This window comes from Gallinula chloropus (assembly GCF_964237585.1).
Source record: "Gallinula chloropus genome assembly, chromosome: 1".
Taxonomy (NCBI): Eukaryota; Metazoa; Chordata; class Aves; order Gruiformes; family Rallidae; genus Gallinula; species Gallinula chloropus.
The window spans coordinates 112,823,407-112,844,378 of NC_140085.1; the positions used below are offsets into that span (position 1 = coordinate 112,823,407).

At 40.9% G+C, this 20,972-nt stretch overlaps 1 protein-coding gene across 2 annotated transcripts; it reads left to right on the forward strand.

Annotated features, from left to right (window-relative positions):
- Positions 1 to 47: 47 nt before the first annotated feature.
- Positions 48 to 20,193, forward strand: USP16 (ubiquitin specific peptidase 16). 2 transcript variants are annotated; one of them, XM_084264441.1, is made up of 18 exons: positions 48 to 166; positions 2,153 to 2,251; positions 4,722 to 4,900; positions 5,559 to 5,662; positions 8,083 to 8,186; positions 9,929 to 10,110; positions 11,022 to 11,114; positions 11,796 to 11,926; positions 12,321 to 12,408; positions 13,097 to 13,175; positions 14,069 to 14,160; positions 14,976 to 15,032; positions 15,803 to 15,964; positions 16,559 to 17,216; positions 17,904 to 17,998; positions 19,202 to 19,288; positions 19,595 to 19,751; positions 19,863 to 20,193. In XM_084264441.1, exons 2-18 carry the CDS (start codon positions 2,191 to 2,193, stop codon positions 19,985 to 19,987), a joined length of 2,454 nt encoding a protein of 817 aa, XP_084120567.1. In that variant the 5' UTR covers positions 48 to 166; positions 2,153 to 2,190; the 3' UTR covers positions 19,988 to 20,193. The 2 variants fall into 2 exon arrangements, with proteins under 2 accessions (XP_084120567.1, XP_084120568.1); XM_084264442.1 differs by having other exon boundaries at positions 9,932 to 10,110.
- Positions 20,194 to 20,972: the final 779 nt, after the last annotated feature.

A 20,972-nucleotide genomic window follows, 5' to 3' on the forward strand; every position in this document is an offset into this window, starting at 1 on the left:
CCGCCGCGTACCTCACGGCCCCACAATGCAACGCGCCGGAAGCGCGCATGGCAGCCGTTGACCGTCGCCCGACCGTGGCCCAAGCATCTGGGGATGAGGTGAAGTTACGGGGTGCCCCGGAACGGAGCCATGCGCCACCAAGCTGTTGGCCCCGCGGCACCGGCAGGTGAGGGACGGAAAGCCTCCTGTCCTACCGCTGCAGCCGCCCTCCCTTCCCCCTCTCAGACCCGGGACTCACTCAGACGCTCTGCAACCTCTGCTCTGTTCCGGACGCTCGGCTCTCTCTATTGGCTGCGTCGCCTGTCAGTGAAGGCGCGGGAGGCGGGCGCGGACCAATCGGAAGCGGGCGGGGCGGTGCAGCGCGGTGGGGTGCGCGGCACCGGGGACGGGGAGCACGTGGGCGACGCGGTTCGGCCCGGCCCGGCCGGCGGGACGGGGTGAGTGGGGCAGCCCGCTGGATGGGGGGGCGGGGAAGGGGTGAAGGGGAGAGGGAAGCGAGTTAGCCGAGCGCCCAGCCGGTCCGTGCTAAGTCCCGGGCAGCACCTGCTCCCTGCCGCGGAGCGCTGACCCTCCTGCCCTCGGGACGGGAAGTGTCGGCGGCAGGTGCCCGGTGGAGACCCTGGGGCCCGGCATGCAGCCTGGGGCAGGTCCCCGCCGCGCCCCGGGGGTTTCCCGGGCGTTCTTTCGTGGGTCTCTTGCTACGTATGTATAAATATATACGTGCGTTTGTGTGCGTATATGTGCGTGTATATCTGTATTTAAAGCAGCGTCGGTTTCTTGCATTAGCTCTATCGGGCTCCGCCGCGCTTCTGGTCGTGCGGGCGGTTCCGTGGCAGAGGCCGGTGAGCGGGTCAGGAGGGTCAGCCCGGACCCAGCGTGGGCTGCAGGAACAGCGTCCGTGGCGCCCGGCCTCCCTGGCAGCCGGGCGGTCGGCCTGGAGAAGGATTTTAACGGGACAAGAGTTGCTCCTGTGAATCCAGCTGTAGCTTTTTTTGGTGGAAAATGGGCAGCAGAGGGGGGTTCGCTGGACGAGCTGTCGCTCCTCTTCCTCGCTGAGCCGAATGCGAAGTGGGAAAAGGCGGTGGGTGGGTAGTGTTAGTGCTGGTGAAGTGGCTGCCTCCCCGCCCCTCAGCACCTGGTTAAGCTGTCCCAAAAGCACGCTTTGAAGAGGCCCTTCGTGCCCGCAGCTCTCTGTGGGTATCATGCCTCAGCTCTTCCCGGCTTCCATGTAGCTCCGAGCAGGTGTCAGTTCTCTGCCTGCTGCTGGAGAGACGGGCTTGAAAGGACGGATGCTGCAAGCCAGACTGAGTGCCGCACTCACGCGTGTCAGTGGAGGGCGGAGAGCAGGGTCAGGCCAACCTGCAAAGGCTGCAGAGACTCCATCTGGAGCCCTTTTGGCTTGCATGCTTTCTTCCATGGGATGTGATGATTTTTTAGTTTACTCGACCTTTTGTGAGATAAGGCACGGGGCCAGGCAGGGGCTGCAGGCTAGAAGTCAAAAATGCCCTGCTGTGCATGCGGTAGTCAGCTTGGCTCAGGGATCAGTAGATTGCTCTCGCCTAGAAGGGTCTACAGCCACCCCAAATAACAGACCCCTTCCAGAATACTTGTTGGCTGTGTTGGGAAAGTGACAATAAATCTCCCCCAGTGAAGGAACAAAAATCAGAACTCCCGTTTTCTGTGTATTTTCCAATATATCAGAGTGTTTGTGTGTGTCAGATTTCATCAGAGAAACAAGGAACCTGTGATAATGAAAATTGAAAGACTGTAATTGCAAAAAAGAAATTAAAATCAAGATTTAATTTAGAGGAACCTGGTTCTTTTTTCCCTGTGTTATTAGTTTGTTAAAGTACAAGCCCTAATGGTTTATGGGATTTTTGATACTCAGAGTTTCCCACCTTGTTCTCTTACACACTGCTTCTGAATTAAGATTTTTAAATCATTTGGGTTTAATAACTCACACTGTGATCTTGCCTCTGCAGCAGTTCCAATTGTTTCATGCTAAAGTGTTACTAATTTTCTTTTGAAAATGTCAAATCAAAACAAGTTCATTCACCTCAAGGGACATCTCGGCCATGGATATACTTTACTGTTTCGCAATGAACAAGTAAAACCGAAACCTACTTCCTAATTTACTATTATTCTTTGCTAGGTAACTCTTCCATGTAAGAAAAATTACAGACTACAAATATGGGAAAGAAACGTATCAAAGGCAAAACTGCACCGACTGATGGGTCTCCGGATACGCTGGGTATGTTTCCTCAGAGAAGTCTGTGGTCCTGATGTTTGTTTTAACCTCAGAGAGGGTTTGAAAACTCATTAATATTAGAAGGCATTTACACTAGTCACTGGCTTTGAAGTCTCTTCTGCAAAGTATGGGTTTGTATAATTGAAACTGAAGTCTACTGGGAAATGTTAGTGTTGCTACTTTACTAAGCGTGCTAGAAAATTATAATCCTTCCTTGAAAACTAGGATTGTTGTCTGGTTTTCAAGAAACTCACACAGTTCTTGACCAATATGCAGACTGTACCAATTTGTATCAAATTCCTCAGGAATATTAAGTGTTTGTAGAGCCAGCTACTAAGCTTGTCCTGATAGTGTTTTTCTAGAGAAAGTGGTGTTGTAAAACATTCTCAAAAGACTGTGGTTAAAATAATTCTATGAAACTCTCTGTCTTTAGGTCTCTAGTCATACGGCTTTCTGGTTAAAACTTCCTCCTCTTCCTTGCCTTATGTTCCTTTAGAGAAATGCCAAATTCTTAATGTTACCCTTCTAGCTGTACCGGATCTCACCCCCTGTGTTGAAATTTTATTTGCTATCTTGCTTACCCTGGTTATTCTAGATCTTGTTTTCATTTGTGCTGCGTAGTGTTCTCCTCTACCACCTTGTCTACCAGGTCACAAATTGCATCTTGCCCATCTTTTTATTTTTTTTTTTTTTCCTTGATCCTGGCTGGGGCAATGAGTTGAGTCATGCTCATTTAGCTGAGGGAGAGAGAGCAAGCACTTCCAGTTTTAGCCAGGAGGCTCAGTATGATGGCCTGTTTATTTTAAATTCAAGTGTGTCCTGGTCTTGTGGTACCTTCTGTCTCCGGTGGCTTTTTAGCACTTTTTTTTTCCACTTTTTTTTTTTTTTCTTCCCCCTGAGTTCAGGATCTATGTCTGCTATGACAGTTCCTCGTTTTTCTCTGGGACAAAAATCAGTTACAGTGCAATTGCTGGTCGCATCTTGCTGCTTTGGCTAAAAATTGTCTTGCTTACCCCAAAAGTCCTGAAAAATCACAAACGTAAACTAGGGGCTGATCATTGTGAATAATTCCACTTTATAGTAGCAGCCAACATAAAAAAGGCTTGTTTAAAAAAGACAGTTTGGAAGTTGGAGATGAAACTTCGTGGAACTTACTGGCTGTGGTAAAGTGCTGTAATCTTGGGCAGAAACAGAACTGTAGGTACAAACCTTTCCACCAGTTCAGCTCATGCCAAGAAACTTGCTATCTGGAGGCTCTAATCTTGCATGTGGTCTGTAGCAAAGACAGATTCGGAGCTGTTACGCTGTCTGAGCCATAAAAATACCTCTGTAGCAAAGGGCTTGAGACAGTGGAATTACCTGGACAGCGATGTTAAATCTTCTCAGTAATAGTTTCACAAAAATGTAGGATTTTAAAAGTATTAAGCACATGAGGTATTTTTGCTTTAACGTGGGTTTGTTTACTCTGTGCTTTTTGACTTTCAAGGTAACTATTGTACTGTCAGATATTTGACCCTGTGTTTGTGCATGTAGACATTTGTAACTGCAAATAGCGAAGATTTGTAGGCTGATGGCACTAAATTTCTTAGAAACCTATTGGGGGAAGGGGGGTAAAACAACAAAACCAAAAATACCCCAAACCCCTGTTCCTTGGGGTTTTTTATTTGGCAGGAGTTGAATCAGTTTGCGTGTGCAGTGCCTGCCAATCGCAATTTCTCTGCACGTGACTTAAGCTTGTAGGCATCTCCTCCTTCCTCAAGTCACAGTGTGACCAGCAACCTTAAAAATTAGAAAAGAAATAAGATAAACTCCTGATCGTAGCTCTTAACAACAGGTGCCTGCTCTCAGCGTAACCATTCTCAGCGGAGTTTGGTTAAACAGGTGAAGCCTGTGTGAGGCCCAGAAGATGCAGCTCCAAGTCAGGTGTAGTACTGTAGCACATGGTGGTAATGGTAACAGGTAGGAGGAGTCTGCCATTCTTTTTGACTGTAGCTCTGCAGAGTAATTCCTGTGATGCAGCTCAGATGGAAGGGTAACCTCTGGCATCTCCACTTCTATAGGCCAGCCACGTGCTGCCTTGATGGCTGGGAACCATGGCAGTGGGCTGTGGCTGCTCCTGGGAAGTGAGGGAATCGTGATGCCACAGTAATAGAAGCCCACAGCCTGGCACAGTAGGTAGGTCTTGTCAACTCCTCTGACTAGCTGTCGATTTGAGTGATAGGTGGGTTTTTTTTTTAATTCTACTTCATTTATTAATATTGTTTCAATAATGCAGTAGTTCAGGATGCAGCAGCAATATCCCCGGATTTTGGATGGAGGCGACAAAGGGTTTCTTCCTGTCAGCGTTTCTTTGGCTCCAGAAAGCCTCTCCTTGCTTCTGGGTTGCTGCCTCTGTCTTTGAAGCCTGGAGAGATCTGCATTTGTTACAATACCTACATCCTTCTCCTGCTTTTTTTTTTAATGTATTTTGTAGAAGCTGTGTGCAAGCATATTCGTAAAGGACTGGAGCAAGGTCATCTGAAAAAGGCACTGCTGAACGTGGAATGGCATGTTTGTCAGGACTGCAAGGCAGACAATAAGACACAAGAGAAATCTGGGGACGAGGCTGACGAAAGCCCTTCCATATGGTTATGTCTGAAATGCGGACACAGGGTATCTCTTCTTGTTAATTCATTTTAATGTCTTTCCATGCCTCATAATATAGTGGAACAAGAGAGCTACAAATTAAACTCTTACATTCTCTCTTTTTTTTTTTTTTTTTCTGTTTGTTTTAAGGGTGATAGTGCTACATAAAGGATTTGACATACACTAACATGATTAAAAAATGTCTGCTCTGAATTGCAAAAAAAGCACTTAAAAGCTCGGCACAAAAGCATTTATCAGACTTAAGGCTAAAACACCATCCTGAGGTCTTATTTTCTTAGAAAGTCCAAGTGATTACGCTAAGAAAATGAAAATTTCTGTTAATGCTCCTAATCTTTGAGTTTTACAATAAGATCTTGCACTAATGTTAGTATATTAACCTTATAGATCTGGATGCTGAGGACTTTTTTGGTTTTTTTCTGGCTTGCTCTACTTTGTAAATTAGATGTTTAGTATCCAAGCAGCTTTGTACTTACTCCATACCCATTAAGTTACTCCTCTCTCTACTGAAACACATGTCTCCAAATAGAGACCCATCTGTTTGTCCTCTTAAGTTTAATGTAATTGATCGGTTTTCACTTTAATACTTTGTTTATACTCTGCCTTTATGTATGTTTCGTTGATAGTCAACTGGATTTTGTGACACTTCTGGTTATCAACATTATAGGGCTGTGGCAGAAATTCTCCAGAACAACATGCTTTAAAGCATTATGCAACGCCGAGATCAGATCCCCATTGTCTGGTTCTCAGTTTGGACAACTGGAGTGTGTGGTGAGTTTGTCAGGCAACAGTTATAAGAGATGGCAGCAGTGTCTGGGATATAACCTGTGTTCTATTTTCTTTGTGATTTCTAGGGCTCCTCTCTAGAAACTTGTAAAGCATTTCCACACTCAGGAGAATCCCAGCAGTCTTTGCTGAGATTTGCTGCATAAATATTACTTGCCAAATTTATGATTAGAAAATTTTTGTATTTGAAGTTGAAATTGACCAGCCAGTAAATGCTGCTGACTCCATATTTTACTGCTTTTGCTTGGTCAGAATACTGGCACGTTGAAACTTAAGAGTGTCACGTAGTTCTTTCAGCCGTGAAAGAAGGTACTTCTGATGCACACTTAGTGACAAACTTAATTACTTTTATTTTCCCAAGAAACATGATTTCTTAGTGCCATATTTAAAAAGCACAACTGCAGAATGACAAGATGCTGTTAGATCATTTAGTACAATTTCCATCTTCTTGGCACTATTTTCTTCTCTTAAAAAGAATTCTCCTGAAAGGAATATTCTTAAAAGGAATAGTATGTCAATGCGTAAGGAGAACTTTTAATTTTCCAAACTGTGCCATCCAGAAGTACTGTGCCTTACTTAAAGTTTTCAGTTTGTTTTATAGCATTTCTTTTTTGGTCAGTATGTTAATGTTATGTAACTATTTCTTTACTTGATCATATTTGGCACTCCTGTATGTATTGATCAGTGTTTTTATTGAACTCTAGAGTGGAAGTGGACAGGAATAATATCTATTAGCAATGAACTAGTGAACACGTTTTTGTGAATTTAATGCTTAAAATTATGACCTTAAAGGTCTTTATTTTCTAAATAAGTTCTAATATGGAAGTTCTAAAACTTAGAGTTTTTAAATCAAAACACTCTCAAATGAAAGGAAGCTGTCTAAACAAGAGATTTTACTTCTTTCTCTAATTTCATGGTTGTACAAACTTGCACAAGAAATTATTCAGAGGTGTATATATTTGATATAATATTTTTTTTATAAATCAAACCTACAGCAAAGAACTCTTTCGCAGTTGACTTAGTACATAAATTCTGATCTAAAAGGCTTTTATTTTTCTTAATGCTAGGAATGTAGGAATTAATCTCTCTAGTGTACATGCACATATGGTTGAAATAGGACTTGAACAGTATCTATAAATGGTTAAAAAGGTTTTGGACATGGAGAAAAAGAGGAGAGTTCTAGTAATTCATTATGTTCTGCTATTCTGGGGTTACAATGATTGCTGTTGTCCATGTTTTCAGTACTGGTATGACTTACGAGTTGGATAAACTTGATGGTTTTCCCCCACGGGTCAAACAGCCATCCTTGAAAAAATGTCTTTACAATCCCTTGATTCCTTCAAGGCTTCCTATAAAAAATATGGGTGGATGAAAGGTTATGAGGTTAAAAACTGCCCGTGGAAGTAACTATCAATTGTTATTCCAGGAGTGAAAATGCCTGTTTTCGTAATTAGCTGGGCAGACAATAAGTACTCAGGGATCCAAAGGTTGAGTGGTTTCTTTCAGTGCCACGCGAAGAAATGTGGAAATTGCAGCTGGTTCTGGGGATGCTCAAGGGTTAGGGAAGCACTTTGCTGCAGACTTCTGCTGCTTTCCATATCAGAACATAGACTCTGACTTAGAGTAACCCTGAAATCTGCTAAATGCATTTGTGCCTAAGAACTGTAATTGGCATGTTTCAAACTTCAGGAGTATTTGCATTCTCCTTAGTACCTTTCTGTCACCTCTTCAAAGAGCTGATTGGGCAGAACTCTGAAATCAGTGCGTAGGACTCTCCTGCTTTATGTGTTCTGGCAGAATTTTACTCTTACTTGAGCCTTTGTGACTGCAGCTTCTCCCACATCTCTGTTTAAAACAAATCAGTGGCAAACAAGGCACTTCGGTGCTCAGAAAGAGGCAACTGGGTTTGTATCAGCTGTGGAAGAGTAAATAAAAGCGTGTGGGATGAATGGAGGACACAACTGGTTTTTTATCCAATTGAAGTATAATGAAGTACTGGCTTGGTTAGAGTATTCGGAATATTTTTGCATGGAATTACATTTTTTAAGTCATTTCCTTCAGGGCCTGGTATCACTGTTTCTCATTTTGGCAAACTTTTTCCCTGCATTTATTTTTCTTGCAGATGAGTTTTCTAAGCACATCTTCTAAGGGTCTAACTAATATTTATAAATTGCAACCTCCAGTCACTGAAATAATGTAGTAAAGACAGTTTTTGATGGTTTTTTTTATTTATTATCTTAAACTCTTCTCAGAGACTTCTAAATCTTAAAGTAAATTAATAGTTGTGTAACTTTGTGTAATGAATTGCATCGAACAAGCACATAGGTTAGTATTTTTAAACAAGGACAAAATATAAAAGGATTAATTGTTTTTCTTTGTGGGGGGGTGGGGTGGGACTGAGACAGGTGCTACACGTGCGATAATGAAGTCCCATATAATACTTCAACCCGCTTGGGTCAGACTGTGGATTATGTTAGGAAACAAGTTTGTACAGACTCATCACATACAGGTAAGTAACTATAGTATACGTACAGTAAATCAAAAAGTACCTTAAATGTAGGAGGCAGCGCTGAAACTCAAGCACGTATACTAAGTTAGTTGTAACTTTTGAAGCAACTTATGTTAAATTTGATAATTTCTCACTTTTTTTCCCATGTCAAAATTCTGATAGCGTAAGTAATATCCTTGTCCGTGGACCTAAAGTGACCAGGATTTTGCTCAGTGTCCCCTAAATTTTCACAAACCAGAAATATAGGAATAAAAGGGAAAACATACCATTTTACTGTGACTCTTTGAAATGTGATGCATGGTTATTCTGTGAGTAAAGAATTGACTATTAGTCCTTAGAAGTGCTGTGTTTATTCATCAGTATTGCTCAACCTTGAGATCTGAAGGAAAATTGTCTCTTCATTTAAGGATAAATTGATTTGCTCTTTTTGGCTTTTTAAAAGTATATTTTTTTAGGCATTTGTGAACATGATATCAGCTGGAATGACCAATTCTCCAGCTGTTGCAGCACATTTCCAATTGGAAGGATTTCCTGCTTGGTCTGTACCTTTAGTATAGGTAGCTGCAGTGCATTCAGTACGCTAAAACAGATTGCAGGCCGAATGCAGTCTCTGCAATATATGATTATTTAAAAGGAAACAAACCCAGCAAACCCCACCCTCACTTTCCAGAATGCCAAAACTGCTTTTATATGAGGCACTTCCACTAGAAAACTTGTAGAAATCGCAGACCAAAATAAATGCCATAGCACGTGGCTGTCAAAATACAGCCCTCCAGCTGTGCCCAGTGGCTGTCTCCAAGTGATAGTTTGCTCAGCAGCTGACGTTTTCCCATAAGAACCAGAATTTTTGAGTGGTTTTGATCAGTTTTTCCCAGAGATGAACATTCTCTACATCTAGTATTTGAACTTCATATTGGCTGCTAGAATTTTCTTCTCAGATTCTAACTGGAAAAATGGATGAATACCTGAGTGCAGTTTTCTGTTCCATTTCCTTGCTTTCTCTGAGTTGGCATTACTTTATTTTAAAATTCATCTTAGCTTACAGCCCTATTTATCAGAAACCTTATCAATAGGAGACTGACAAACTGGGAGAACCAGTGTGGGGGTTATTCTGAAAATCACATTGCATTCCCTTATGGCTTATTAAACAGGTCACTGCAATTTTGAGCTGTACACAGTTTTGAGGAAATACCTTCAACATGTCTTGAAGAATATAAACCTTCTAGTTTCATATGTTTAGGTTCATGAAATGAAGATGAGAATGCTTTGACAGTGGGAGGCTTGTACGTTTAATTGCAGACTGTAGTGCCATGTCTAAAGCGGTATTATCTCAGATGCCGTCTTCTTGGATGTTGTGCAAAGCTCCAACCTAAGTGATTTGCAACAGGAATGGAATTCCTGTGGAGCTTCAAAGACTGTTGGCCTGGATGGTCTGTGGGCCAAGAGACCTGTTTAAATTGTGTGCTGATCTGAAATGGTCTTTCCGGGGTTTCTTGATTTATTTTTTGGTTGGTTGGTTGCGGGGGGGGGGTTGTTGGTTTGTTTTGTTTCTTTTTTAACTCCTGTTACCTAGACAATTTAAGAACCCAAACCAGTAGTGTAACATTTCCACAATTACAGAGTTAATTATTAGACATTTAAGTTTTAAACATTGTAGATTGATGCTACCTATAACTTTTTCCTAGCCCATTCACTGGTACTAGCTTAATGTGTGGGTTGTTTTTTTAAATTTTTTTTTCCAGTAGAAAGAAAACAAGAGAACAAGGAATTTGAAAATAAAAAAGTAGAAAAAGATAGCAAAAATGAACAAGAAAAAGAAGTCTCGCTTAAAGAAGAGAGTTCTCATTCAGGTGCTAACTCAGAAGTGACTGTGAAAGGACTTAGTAATTTGGGGAATACATGTTTCTTTAACGCCGTGATGCAGGTACAGTTCTTATTGCTGCACTTAAATTTTGAATAGTTGAAAAAAATAAAACCCATCCAGCAGCCCCACCCACAATATTGTACAATGACACAATTAGAATGTGATTTTTGTCTGCCAAGAATGATGGGTTTATTCTAAAAATAATGTGTTGGCTCAGGGAGATACGAAGAAATGAAGCTGCAGGCTCAGACTTGCTCTAAGGGAAGACACAACAAACTGCCCTGTCTTTGAGGTGCAGCATCTTTTCGCTGATACAGATTAAGCATGCCAGCTTCCTAGTTTAGTAAAAAGAAGTGTCTGGCTCATCACCCATATTCTGGCCTCTTCAGAATATTCTAAGAGGTTAGCACCCAAAGACAGTGGTTGTTTACAGAAACAAAAATGTCTCAGCCGCGGGAAATCAAATACCTATTAACAAGGTGAGCACACTGGGTTGTCACCTTGTGTGTCTTCTTTCATGCGTATTAAAGCTCGGATGTAATCTTGTGTTCTGATGCTCTTGAGGCTGAAGCTTTCCTCAAACAGAATTCCCAATGTACTTGCAAATGTTAGTAAAGCAGTTCTTATTTTAAACCAATGCACAGTGCGTTTCACTTTTTGATTTTAAAAACAGACAGTAAATGGACTGTCAAAAGATCAGTCTGTAGAGGGATAGTACATCTAGGGTTTCTGCAACCTGAAATAGTATCTAAAGACGACACTGGGAGGTCCCATTAGCTGTATGGAAAATACCTTTAACTGTGCAACACTCTTAGAATTTCCAGAGCAGTGGTTACCTCTCTAGGTCTGTGTTTTGGGGAAAAACAATTGCTGCTAATCTGGTTGATGCAAATGCCGTGACCAGCGGAGCTCCTCTGCCTTTCCTCTTGTTCCACAATTACCAATCTTCTTCTTTCTTTTATGTTCTACAGAATTTATCACAAACCCCAGTCCTGAGGGAGCTGCTTAAAGAAGCTAAAATGCCTGGCACAACAGTTAAAATCGAGTCACCAGAGTTATCCATGGTATATACGTATGCTTTGATATCCGTAGTGATTTCCCTCCACCCTTCCAGCAGTTAAGAAAAGCAAGCAATACCCATCTCTGGATTTTAAAGCTGTTTCAGCTAAATGCTAATAAGATTAAGATGTAAAATCAGTGGTGACTTGAGCATTGACTTCCATAAAGCTGCTTCTGAAGTCAGCAGAGGTCTTTTATTCAAAGCAAAGGAGTATTAGACAAGTATTAGTTGTTGTGAGAAATGTACTTACGTTGTTATTAAGTTGTTTGAAGGAAGAAAATGTGTAACTTTTGCTATAGTGTCACTTCTCTCAATGCAGAATAGGAAAATAGAGGATGTTTGCAGTGCTAAGTTAAATAACACACCTGTTACTACTGTTAAGGATTTAGATGGGAAAGAAGGGTTCTGCATTTGAAGAAATTGTACTTTTCCTAATAAAAGCAAAAAAAATCCAGAGTTGCAACTAAGCAATAATGATTCTCAGCCCAGTTTTTTTGGTATAATCTCACAAGAAACCATGTGTTGGGTTTTTTTGGTCAGGTTCACTTACTGCCATTTTGGAATTTTGCATATTGTATTTGATAATGTTCTCAAGAACTGAAGTGTTTAGCCAATCAAAACTTACTTCTGAAGGATCTGTCACTAAATTAAGGCAAAATAACTTTGTTGCTTTTGTTTAAAACAGGAGCCTCAGCTGATAAAACTAGATCAGCCAGGCCCTTTGACATTAGCCATGTATCAGTTCCTGACCGAAATGCAAGAGACAAAAAGAGGGGTAGTCACTCCTAAGGAACTTTTTGCTCAGGTTTGTAAAAAGTGAGTATCTGTACAATTGCATGTCATAGTGAGTATGAAAATAAATTTTAGTTGTTTCAAAAGGTCAGTTTTCTCCCTTTTTTTCTTGAGCTGACATCACAGCATATAAAATTAATGTAATACTTAACAAGTTTTGAAAGAAGAGGATGAAGAGCAAAATACAAATGAACAGAAGTAAAATGAAATATATTCTCTGACATACTCTGAGCTACACCTTCATTCATGTTTTTAGAAAATACTGTATGTGGACACATAATACACATAAAAACCAGTGATACACATTGATTTTACGTACATATATATGCTTGAGATTTTGTCCTTTTGTGTCTGGTATGAATTGTTTTTACTCTATCTACCTTCAGTTATACTTTACAATTATTGTTTCGTGTAACAGGGCAATACGGTTTAAAGGTTATCAGCAGCAAGACAGTCACGAATTGCTTCGGTACTTACTTGATGGAATGAGAGCAGAAGAAATCCAAGTGAGTGTTGCTTTCATAGTTGTGGGTACCTTGCCCAGACCAAGATTTTCTCCTCTTCTGAGGGGAGAGACCGTGTTCTTTTGAGAGAAGTCAACCTCTGCAGAGTGGTTTGTAGCGCACGCTTGAAGCTGATTAGCAGCAGAGCTATAGAACCAGGCAGCCTCTGAGCAGTGGGGACGGCTGTTGCACGTATTGTTCAAGTTTCTAAGGTAGTGATGCTTTTCTGCCTTTCTGGAAAGCCTGCATACTGGTTATTCTCTGTGCTCCTTCCTCTGATTAAGGCCAAGTGGAAAGGTCCAGCTTTGTGTGACCTAAAGGTCTTTGGTTAACTCGGTACTTCTAATAAAAATGTCTGTTGTCTTTTAGAATTGACTTGCCCAAAACTTCTACAGAAGTGTGTTTGTTTTATGTTAGTCACCCTAAGGAGTGTCATTTTGTCTTAATTTCTGAAATCCCTGAAAGTTCACTTGTGGAAATTTCATTGGTTTCATTTCCCACCCCCCCCCCCCCCCCCCCCAAGTTTTAATTTGTGTGTCTACAGACGTTTGCGGTGTTTGTACTGATTTTTCTTAATTGATGAAGATTAAACATTTTCCTCCATCTGAAACATTTTGTAAAGCAAACTAATTAACTGAATTAGTTTAGGAAATTTTACGATGTTTGTTTTGTCGTTGGTTTTTCATTTCAGCAAGTAAGTGCTGGAATACTGAAGGCACTGAATGACTCTAACAAACAAAATGAAGAAGAACTTAAGAAGAAAATTAAAGGTAAGATACGTGTTACTTATGTTGTGATAACTTCCTTCAATGACATGGAAGGTTTTAACAACACTACCAGTATCAAGTAAAAGATACATATTTAATTGTACAACTTTGTCATCTCTTGAATATGCATGTATCTAGAATATAAGGCTCAGTAGAGTTTGTCTATTTATTTAAATGCCTTACTGAACCTGGTGGTATTTCCTTCTGAACAGTGTAAGAGAGAGCTGATTCTCTAAATACTGTGCATTAAAATATGCTTGGGTACTGTTTAATCATTGAAATACTCTGTAGGAAATTAAAGTATTAGCACATAAGTGTAGTGATTTACTCAGTCCTGATAGTCCATTGTTACTTAACAGGTGACTAGAAAAAAGCCACAACATTGAACAGAAGAATTTTTTAACTTTTCAACATGCCTTAAGTTAGAAGATGAAGAACAAGTTTAAATTCAGACCACATGCTACACTGAAAATATAACCTCATGAATTTGGGTTTGTTTGTAGGGCACCTATACAGACAAAAGCTCATGCCTTTTTTTTTAGGATCAGACAGTTTGAGTTAGGTCCTGAGAGGAAACAGGAACCCTTACTGGGATGGGGCACATCTGAGAGAACAGGGAAATACATTTGAGTTGTGGAAGTGGTAAAGGTGTTGCTTCAGTCAAACTCTCTTTTGAAAATGTGTTTTTATCCTCATTCCTTTCATATATGTGAAAGGACCTTAAATTAAGAGTCTTGCTGTATTTCTGAGGAAACTAGTGCAAACCAAAACATTCCACAGTACTTCTTGTATATTGTATCCTCTTTTTTCTTATTTGTTAAGCCATAGCTAGATTGGTTGCCAGTATATTATACATAATGTTATTAACTTTTACCATATACTTTGTCCGTTCTCAGAATATGAAAAGAAAAAAGGAATACAAAGTTTTGTAGATCGAATCTTTGGTGGAGAATTAACCAGTACAATTATGTGTGAGGAATGCCGAACCGTAAGTAAACTGTCTGCTTTGAATAGCCCAAAGTAGAATTTCCTCTAATCTGCAGGAGAACCCCAGAGTTACTGTTTGTAGAAATAAGCAAAACTGGGAAGGTTTGTCTCAGTTCCGCACTTCCAAGAGTTGACTAGCTGCATGCTTTTCAGAGAGGGGCATGGTTTGGCTGGAATATTTATTTCTTCCCTTGCGATATAAAGCTAATCTTTCAGTCCATTTCAAAAGACTTCCAGAAACAGAGGTTGGTAACAGCAAGCTGCCTCTGCCAGGCAGAGGAGTCCCACTTGGGATTCCTGGCAAACACCTTCTAGTGGCACAAACCATAGAGTCAATTGGTTGTTTTGCTACCACAGAATACTGCAAGGGGCCCTTTCCTTCTCGTCAGATCCTTAGGTCTCTCCCTTTCCCATATGGGAATGACCCTGGGAATACCAGAAGAACAGTTAAGGAAGGTGTCATCATACGGGCTAATGCATCTTGAGAATGAAGTAATGGAGGGTATTAGTGAGCGGGCTAGAAGAATGTTGTGACTGATCACAGGTATCAGTTTCACAGGCCCCAAGCTGGGTTCTCACATGATAGGCCACTAGAGCACTGAAACTTGTAAAGGTATTTCTGCTTATTTCTGTGGTAATGTGACTGCTAGGATTTGGCCATGGATATCTGTTTGTGAAGGCACTTAGCTGTGTTGGCATGCACGCGTGAAAGCACATGTTGAATGCAGTCAGGCCTACGTGCAAATAAGCCTATTGACAGCAAACCAGCCACTTCCAAACAAAATTTAAATCAGACTTTTAAATGTTCATTTAAAGGTATCCTTGGTCCACGAGTCTTTCCTTGATTTGTCGCTTCCTGTGCTAGATGATCAGGTAGGAAATTGTACGTGCTTGCTTTTTTGGCTTAATTTTTGTTTGCTCATATGAAAATACCTTTATTGTATAATCATTAGGAAATCAATTTCTGCTTCTTTCTAAATGTCTCTTTTGAAAGTTAAAGTTCTATGTTTGCCCTCAAAGACAGTAAGATTTTTGTGAGAGTAATTCCTCTAAGTTGTGGCTCAAATTGTGTCTGGAAAATCACTGATAGTCTGTTGGTGATCTTGTTGTTCTGTCAGTTAATGTGTCTAGTGAACATTACCTCAGCTTAGGGAATAATCTAGTAAGTTCCAGTGTTGTCTCACAATTGTAGAAAACTGACTTGCAAAGAACAGTGTTTCCCAGTTCATCTTCACTGTCATAAAACAGAATTGTGTGACAGCGATGGGTGCCTAGCTCAAAGCTTGTGTAAAATGTTACCCTTCAGCTCACTAAATGAGATTTATGTCTGGTAGAGCCAAGGGTAATGTTGCCCCTTTACGGGTTCAGAATTTGGCTTTTGATGGCCAAAGTTCATAGTGTTTCATCCTGCAAGTCACATTGCTTCACAGGGCCTCCCTCTGGAGTGAAACATCTCTTCTGTGTAAACCTCAGGGTGGCATCAGTGAGTTAGTTGTATGCTACAGTTGCTAAAATGTTCTGTCTTGAGCTGAAAACTCCGATAACAGCTCATCCTGACAACCTTCTTTGGAATACTGTTTCATTATTTAGACAGTAACATCTCTACTTCTATGGGGGTTTTGTGCCTTTTTGGTTTTTTGTAGAAAGTAAAAATTGAGAGAAATGTTAAAAAAAAAAAAGAAACAGAACCTGAAGAGGAAGAAGATAAAAACAACGACTGTTATCTCAAGAAGAGAGATGAGCCCCCCGGTCCAAGTAAGCACCTTCAGAAAAAAGCAAAGAAGCAGGCTAAAAAACAAGCCAAGGTTGGTTTGCCAAGTATTTTGCTTTAATTAATGAAGTGTTTGCAACTTCTAGTAGAACAATTTTTTTTTCCCCTCAGTTTAGATGGAGGAGGGTAGACAGCTTAGAATTTCTCCTCGATCAAATAAAGGGCTGAAAAGACCAATTGTATCTCCATCTGTGCTTTTAAGAAATTACATAGTCTGTTAAGAGTTGTTGTGCTAGGAATAAGTGAGTATCCAGAGGAATGTGGAATTTCTGTTGCCTATTTGAAGTAGAGTTAATTTATATCAGATAGTCCATTCTCCACTCATTGATGGCAAGAATATTCACAAAAGCTTAGAATACAGAAAGAACAATAAGAAAGGTCCAGGAAGATATAAAAGGTGGAATCATTAGTGTTAACTTGAATATTCTGTGAAATAAGGAGCAGTTGGATAAACTCTGTACCTGTTGAATAGGTCAGCTCTGATTATTAAATCATAGATTATTCTCTTGTCCTTTGCAGCTATGGCATGCTACAAAAATATTAATAAATAAATGGTAAGAAGTGGTAAATATCACTTACACTTGCTCAGTTTATTGTATTCTTATATATTACGTGTTCCAACTTACAGAGCCAGCGCCACCAGCAAAAGTATCAAGAAAAGCTTATTCACTTGACAGATATCTGTGCAACAGAACAGTCAGAAAAAGATGTTGAGTATAACCAAGAATCAGAGGCAGAAATTAACTCTGAAACTCCTGAAATGAAACAAGAGGAGGAATCATCAAATGACTGCAAAGATCTAACTGAAGAAGAGTTGAGTATACAGGGAAATCGTACAGGAGTTCAGAGTGTACATGAAAATACTGAACAAGAGTGTGTAGAAAATGAGCCTCTTGTGGATCACCCTACGGAAGGCTTAGACTCTCCTATGAAGTTTGTCAATGGCCTTGACAACCTGTCTTTGAAAGATGAAGATGATGAAAATGTAGATGAAGAGGAGCTCGCTAATGACTTTTCCAAACTACGTGTGGGTGCCAGTGCTGAATCTGATGCGAGTACCTTAGCTGACCTTCAAACTGTGGCCATCAAGACATGTGAAGTCTCAACAGAAGATCCAGAAACAGCATTCTGTACTCTTGCAAACAGGGAAGATCTGAATCCAGAAGAAGGTTCAATCCATCACTGTTTGTATCAGTTTACTCACAATGAAAAACTTACTGAGACCAATAAACTACTCTGTGATGTATGTACACAAAGACATTATGGACCAAAGAAGGACATAAAAAGTATGACAAATTATCTTTTACAAGAATCCTTTTAAATATGTCCCTATCTGCTGTTTGGGTGGGTAAGGGTGGGGGCAATGTTCCTGAGGCAGGATTTGTATGACTGTAACTTGGATCAGTCAAACTACTGCTAGGTGGGTGGGTTGTGAGAACATCTTTCACGCCAGTTAATACAGCCTCTTAGTGGAGCAGAAGAGTAGGCTGACAAGCTTGGGTAGAGAATACTCAGGGCTGACAAAGACAACTGAGCAAAGAGGAGTAGCTTTGGGTTGGGGGGAGGGAATTTCAGTCTAAAAATTTATTATATGGAGGGAGTAGCTATTTAGTAGGTGACTCTTTGGTTCTTTACTCAAATAGGAGAATTTTGCTGTGACAGTCATGGGGGCGTCATGGTGGTGGCTGCTCCTAAGGCCACTAGAAGCTATATGAAATCTCTGATTACAAGAGCTGTAGAGAACAAGCAAGAACTTGTCCTGCTTGTGCTGACAAAGCTCAGATGTGACTTGGGCAGTTACTTCTGTGATGTGGGGCCTGCAAGATGGCAGCCACTGTACAGTGAGCTCAGGACAACATTCAGTTTCTCAGTTGTTGTAGTAGATGATGCTGTAAGAGCCTAAATATCAAAAATAAATTGCTGCTTTAATGTCTGTTTAGATGTTAATCGTTGGTGGCTTTTGTTTTCTGCAGGTGAAAAGAAGTATGTTTATACTAATGCCAAAAAGCAGATGCTAATCTCTCTTGCTCCTCCAGTTTTAACGCTTCACTTGAAGAGGTTTCAACAGGTAAGTAGCAGGCTGATACTGTAAAAACGTGTATGTGTATAGCATCAGTTTATATATGCTCACAGTACTAGCTTAACGAAAATGTGCCAACCTTAGTTCTAAGTTTCCTGTGAGCCTGTTTTGGATTCTGTAATTTTCCCCAAGGTTTGGAGGCACTGATGTGCAGGGTTGGTTTTTGTGGTCTTCGAGGCGTTGAGATGTGTTCTCTTGAAAGAATATTCCATTAGTTATATGGAGAGCACTGTTTTGTGAGTTTATTTGCAATATATTCCCTCACTGTTTCTAACTGTATCAAGTGGTATCTTAGCATTGTTTTCTACTACTACAGCAGTTCATGGACTCAGACATTTCTAGAATGGGATCCTTTGCTAAAGGAATGTAACAAACCCGTCAGTAGAATTGGAAAAGAGGGAATTGCAGGCCTTACTGAGGGGAAGAGGAAAAAAAAGGAGAAGGATGGAAAGCAATGCAACTTAAGTCTTATTTATAGACTCCAAAGTAAAGTGGCTTACCTGTTTTCCAAGTTGTGGGAAAATTTTTAATCTAAGGCTTTATACTTTCAGGAAAAAAAGAAAGGAATGGGATGCCCAAGTCTTGCCCCTTTGAAATTTAAAGCTGTTCAGTATTTTGGTCAAAATACTTGAAAAATTCAGTAGGTGACTTTAAGTAGATGAGAAGCAAGTCCATAGAGACAATGTAAGCGTGTGGCTGAGTCCAGAAGACTGTAACATCATGAGGGAAAGAAGTCGTCTTCTCCTTTTGTTTTTCTAGTTTGATACTGGAACATTGTTTGAATAAGGTGGGAGTAAGAGTTACACTAGTGTTGATGGCATAAAAGTAGATCCTCAGGGATACTGCAGTATCTGAGAGGCAAGAGATGTCCTCATAGTTACATATGTACATAGAACTGACTCTTTTTGCACTTTTATGGTAACTTAAAGGTAGCAAGAGTCAGTTGAAGAGCCATGTGAACTTGTGCTCCAGTACAGCACAAATGGGCAGGGGTGTAATGGTGGAAAACCTTGGGTATCAGAGGAGGGGGGAAACCCAAACCAGGTCAGCGTTGCTATTTTTCCTATTTCATGTAATGTAAAAGGTGATTTTGCATTGTTGAAACTTTAACCTGAAACATCAGGTAACTAAGCGTGGTTTTCACTTGCTACATGTTAACATTAAGGGGGTTTCCTCTGCTTTGTGTTTAAGGCTGGATTTAATCTCCGGAAGGTTAACAGGCATATCAAGTTTCCAGAAGTGATAGACTTGGCTCCCTTCTGTACAGCTAAGTGTAAAGTAAGTCAGAAAACAGTCGGATTCTCCTTTCCCATGCTGTAATGTGCTTTCACAATTGAGCTGCTCAGCAGACTCTCTGTAGAGTGCTTGGCAAGTTACTTTGTGTGCTGAAACAAGGTATCTTAAGAAGTGCAGCTTGCGCTGGAGTCAGTGTACTTCCACTGATGTACGCAGGACATCAGTGCTTGAGGGAACCTGTAGTGTCCAGCTTCCCTTCCATCAGGGAGCAAAGCAAAGTGAAGAGTTTCAGTTCCAGCCCTGTTTAAAGCCCAGTCCCTGACTGACACACCTGCTAAACTTTTGCAGAACGTGGCTGCAGGGAACACCAAAGTACTGTACTCTCTCTACGGAGTTGTTGAACACAGCGGGACGATGAGGTCTGGGCACTACACTGCTTATGCTAAAATGAGAAGCATGAACGACCGTCTGTCTGATCTTGTCCTGCGAGGACAACCTCCTCCAGGTAACTAATTAGAAATACTCTATAAACTATTTCTTACTGCAGAAAAGCAACAGCCTTGATTGCTTCAATTCTTTGTTAACAACTTCTGCTTGTAAATTCTTCCTTTCACAGCTTCAGAAACTGAACCGGTAACGGGACAGTGGTTCCACATCAGTGACACCCACGTGCAAGCAGTGTCTGCCTCTAAAGTGCTGAGCTCGCAAGCCTATCTCCTCTTCTACGAGCGGCTGCTCTAACCCATCTGGGACGCCACCTCGGGTGTGCAGCCAGCTTCAGGTGGGCCGAAGGAGGGCAGAGACCCGCAAATCGTGGTGTTGACATGCTGGAGCTTCTGTATACTACTGCAGGAATATACTTTATGCTTCTTAGGCACACTGACAAGTGGATAACTTATACTTTTTTCCAGTGTTTTCACTACTTTTAAATAAAAGTATTTTCAAAATTACAACTCTGAGCTTCTATCAGGAATCTTCTGTGTTGGTAGAGATAAGTGACTGCTACTTTTAGTTTCCAGCAAGTGCTGTACATCTTAAGTCAGCAATCCTTTCACTTTAAAGAAACCAGCTATAGCTTTGAACTATAGTTATCTCAGCTATCATCTGTTCCATGTGTATTTTAGAACTGGCTTCCAAGTATAAGAACCCGTTTCTTCCTACACATCTCAGAGCTAAGACAAATTCAGCATCAGCTCTCCTCCTAGGGCTGGTTTGCATCTAATAGCTAAGCCCTCAGTTTGCAAACTCTATGACTTCTTCTGCATAGAAACCTTACTCTAGTGTTTCAGCAAGGCTGAGAGCTTGGATGGCCTTTTCCCTCTGGGCACCTCAGCTTAGCTTTTCTGTACCAGAGAGCGAGGCAGAAAACCTATTCATAGTGTGACTCGTAATGTTAAAAGTTCTTTTCTCTGCAGGCTTCATGGTGGGTTTTGTGTAAATAAAGTCTTGGCTCCTCCATGCTAGTGCAGCAGCTGCTTACATTCAGTGCGTTTTTCACAACAACCTGATTAAGAAAGTGGGTGGTCTTCCCCCTTCTTGTTACCCTTAGAGGCATCATTGGCAGTAGCAGAGGCGCAGCTGGCTGTATCAGTATGCCAGTCCTCCTGAAAACTTGCTGAGTTTATGTTTCAGCCACACCAGCAACTGCCTATAAAGTGAGCATTACTGTAGCTGCTGTACAGCAACCTTATTTAGGCAAAAGATCGTTCCAGACCTGATTTAGCCT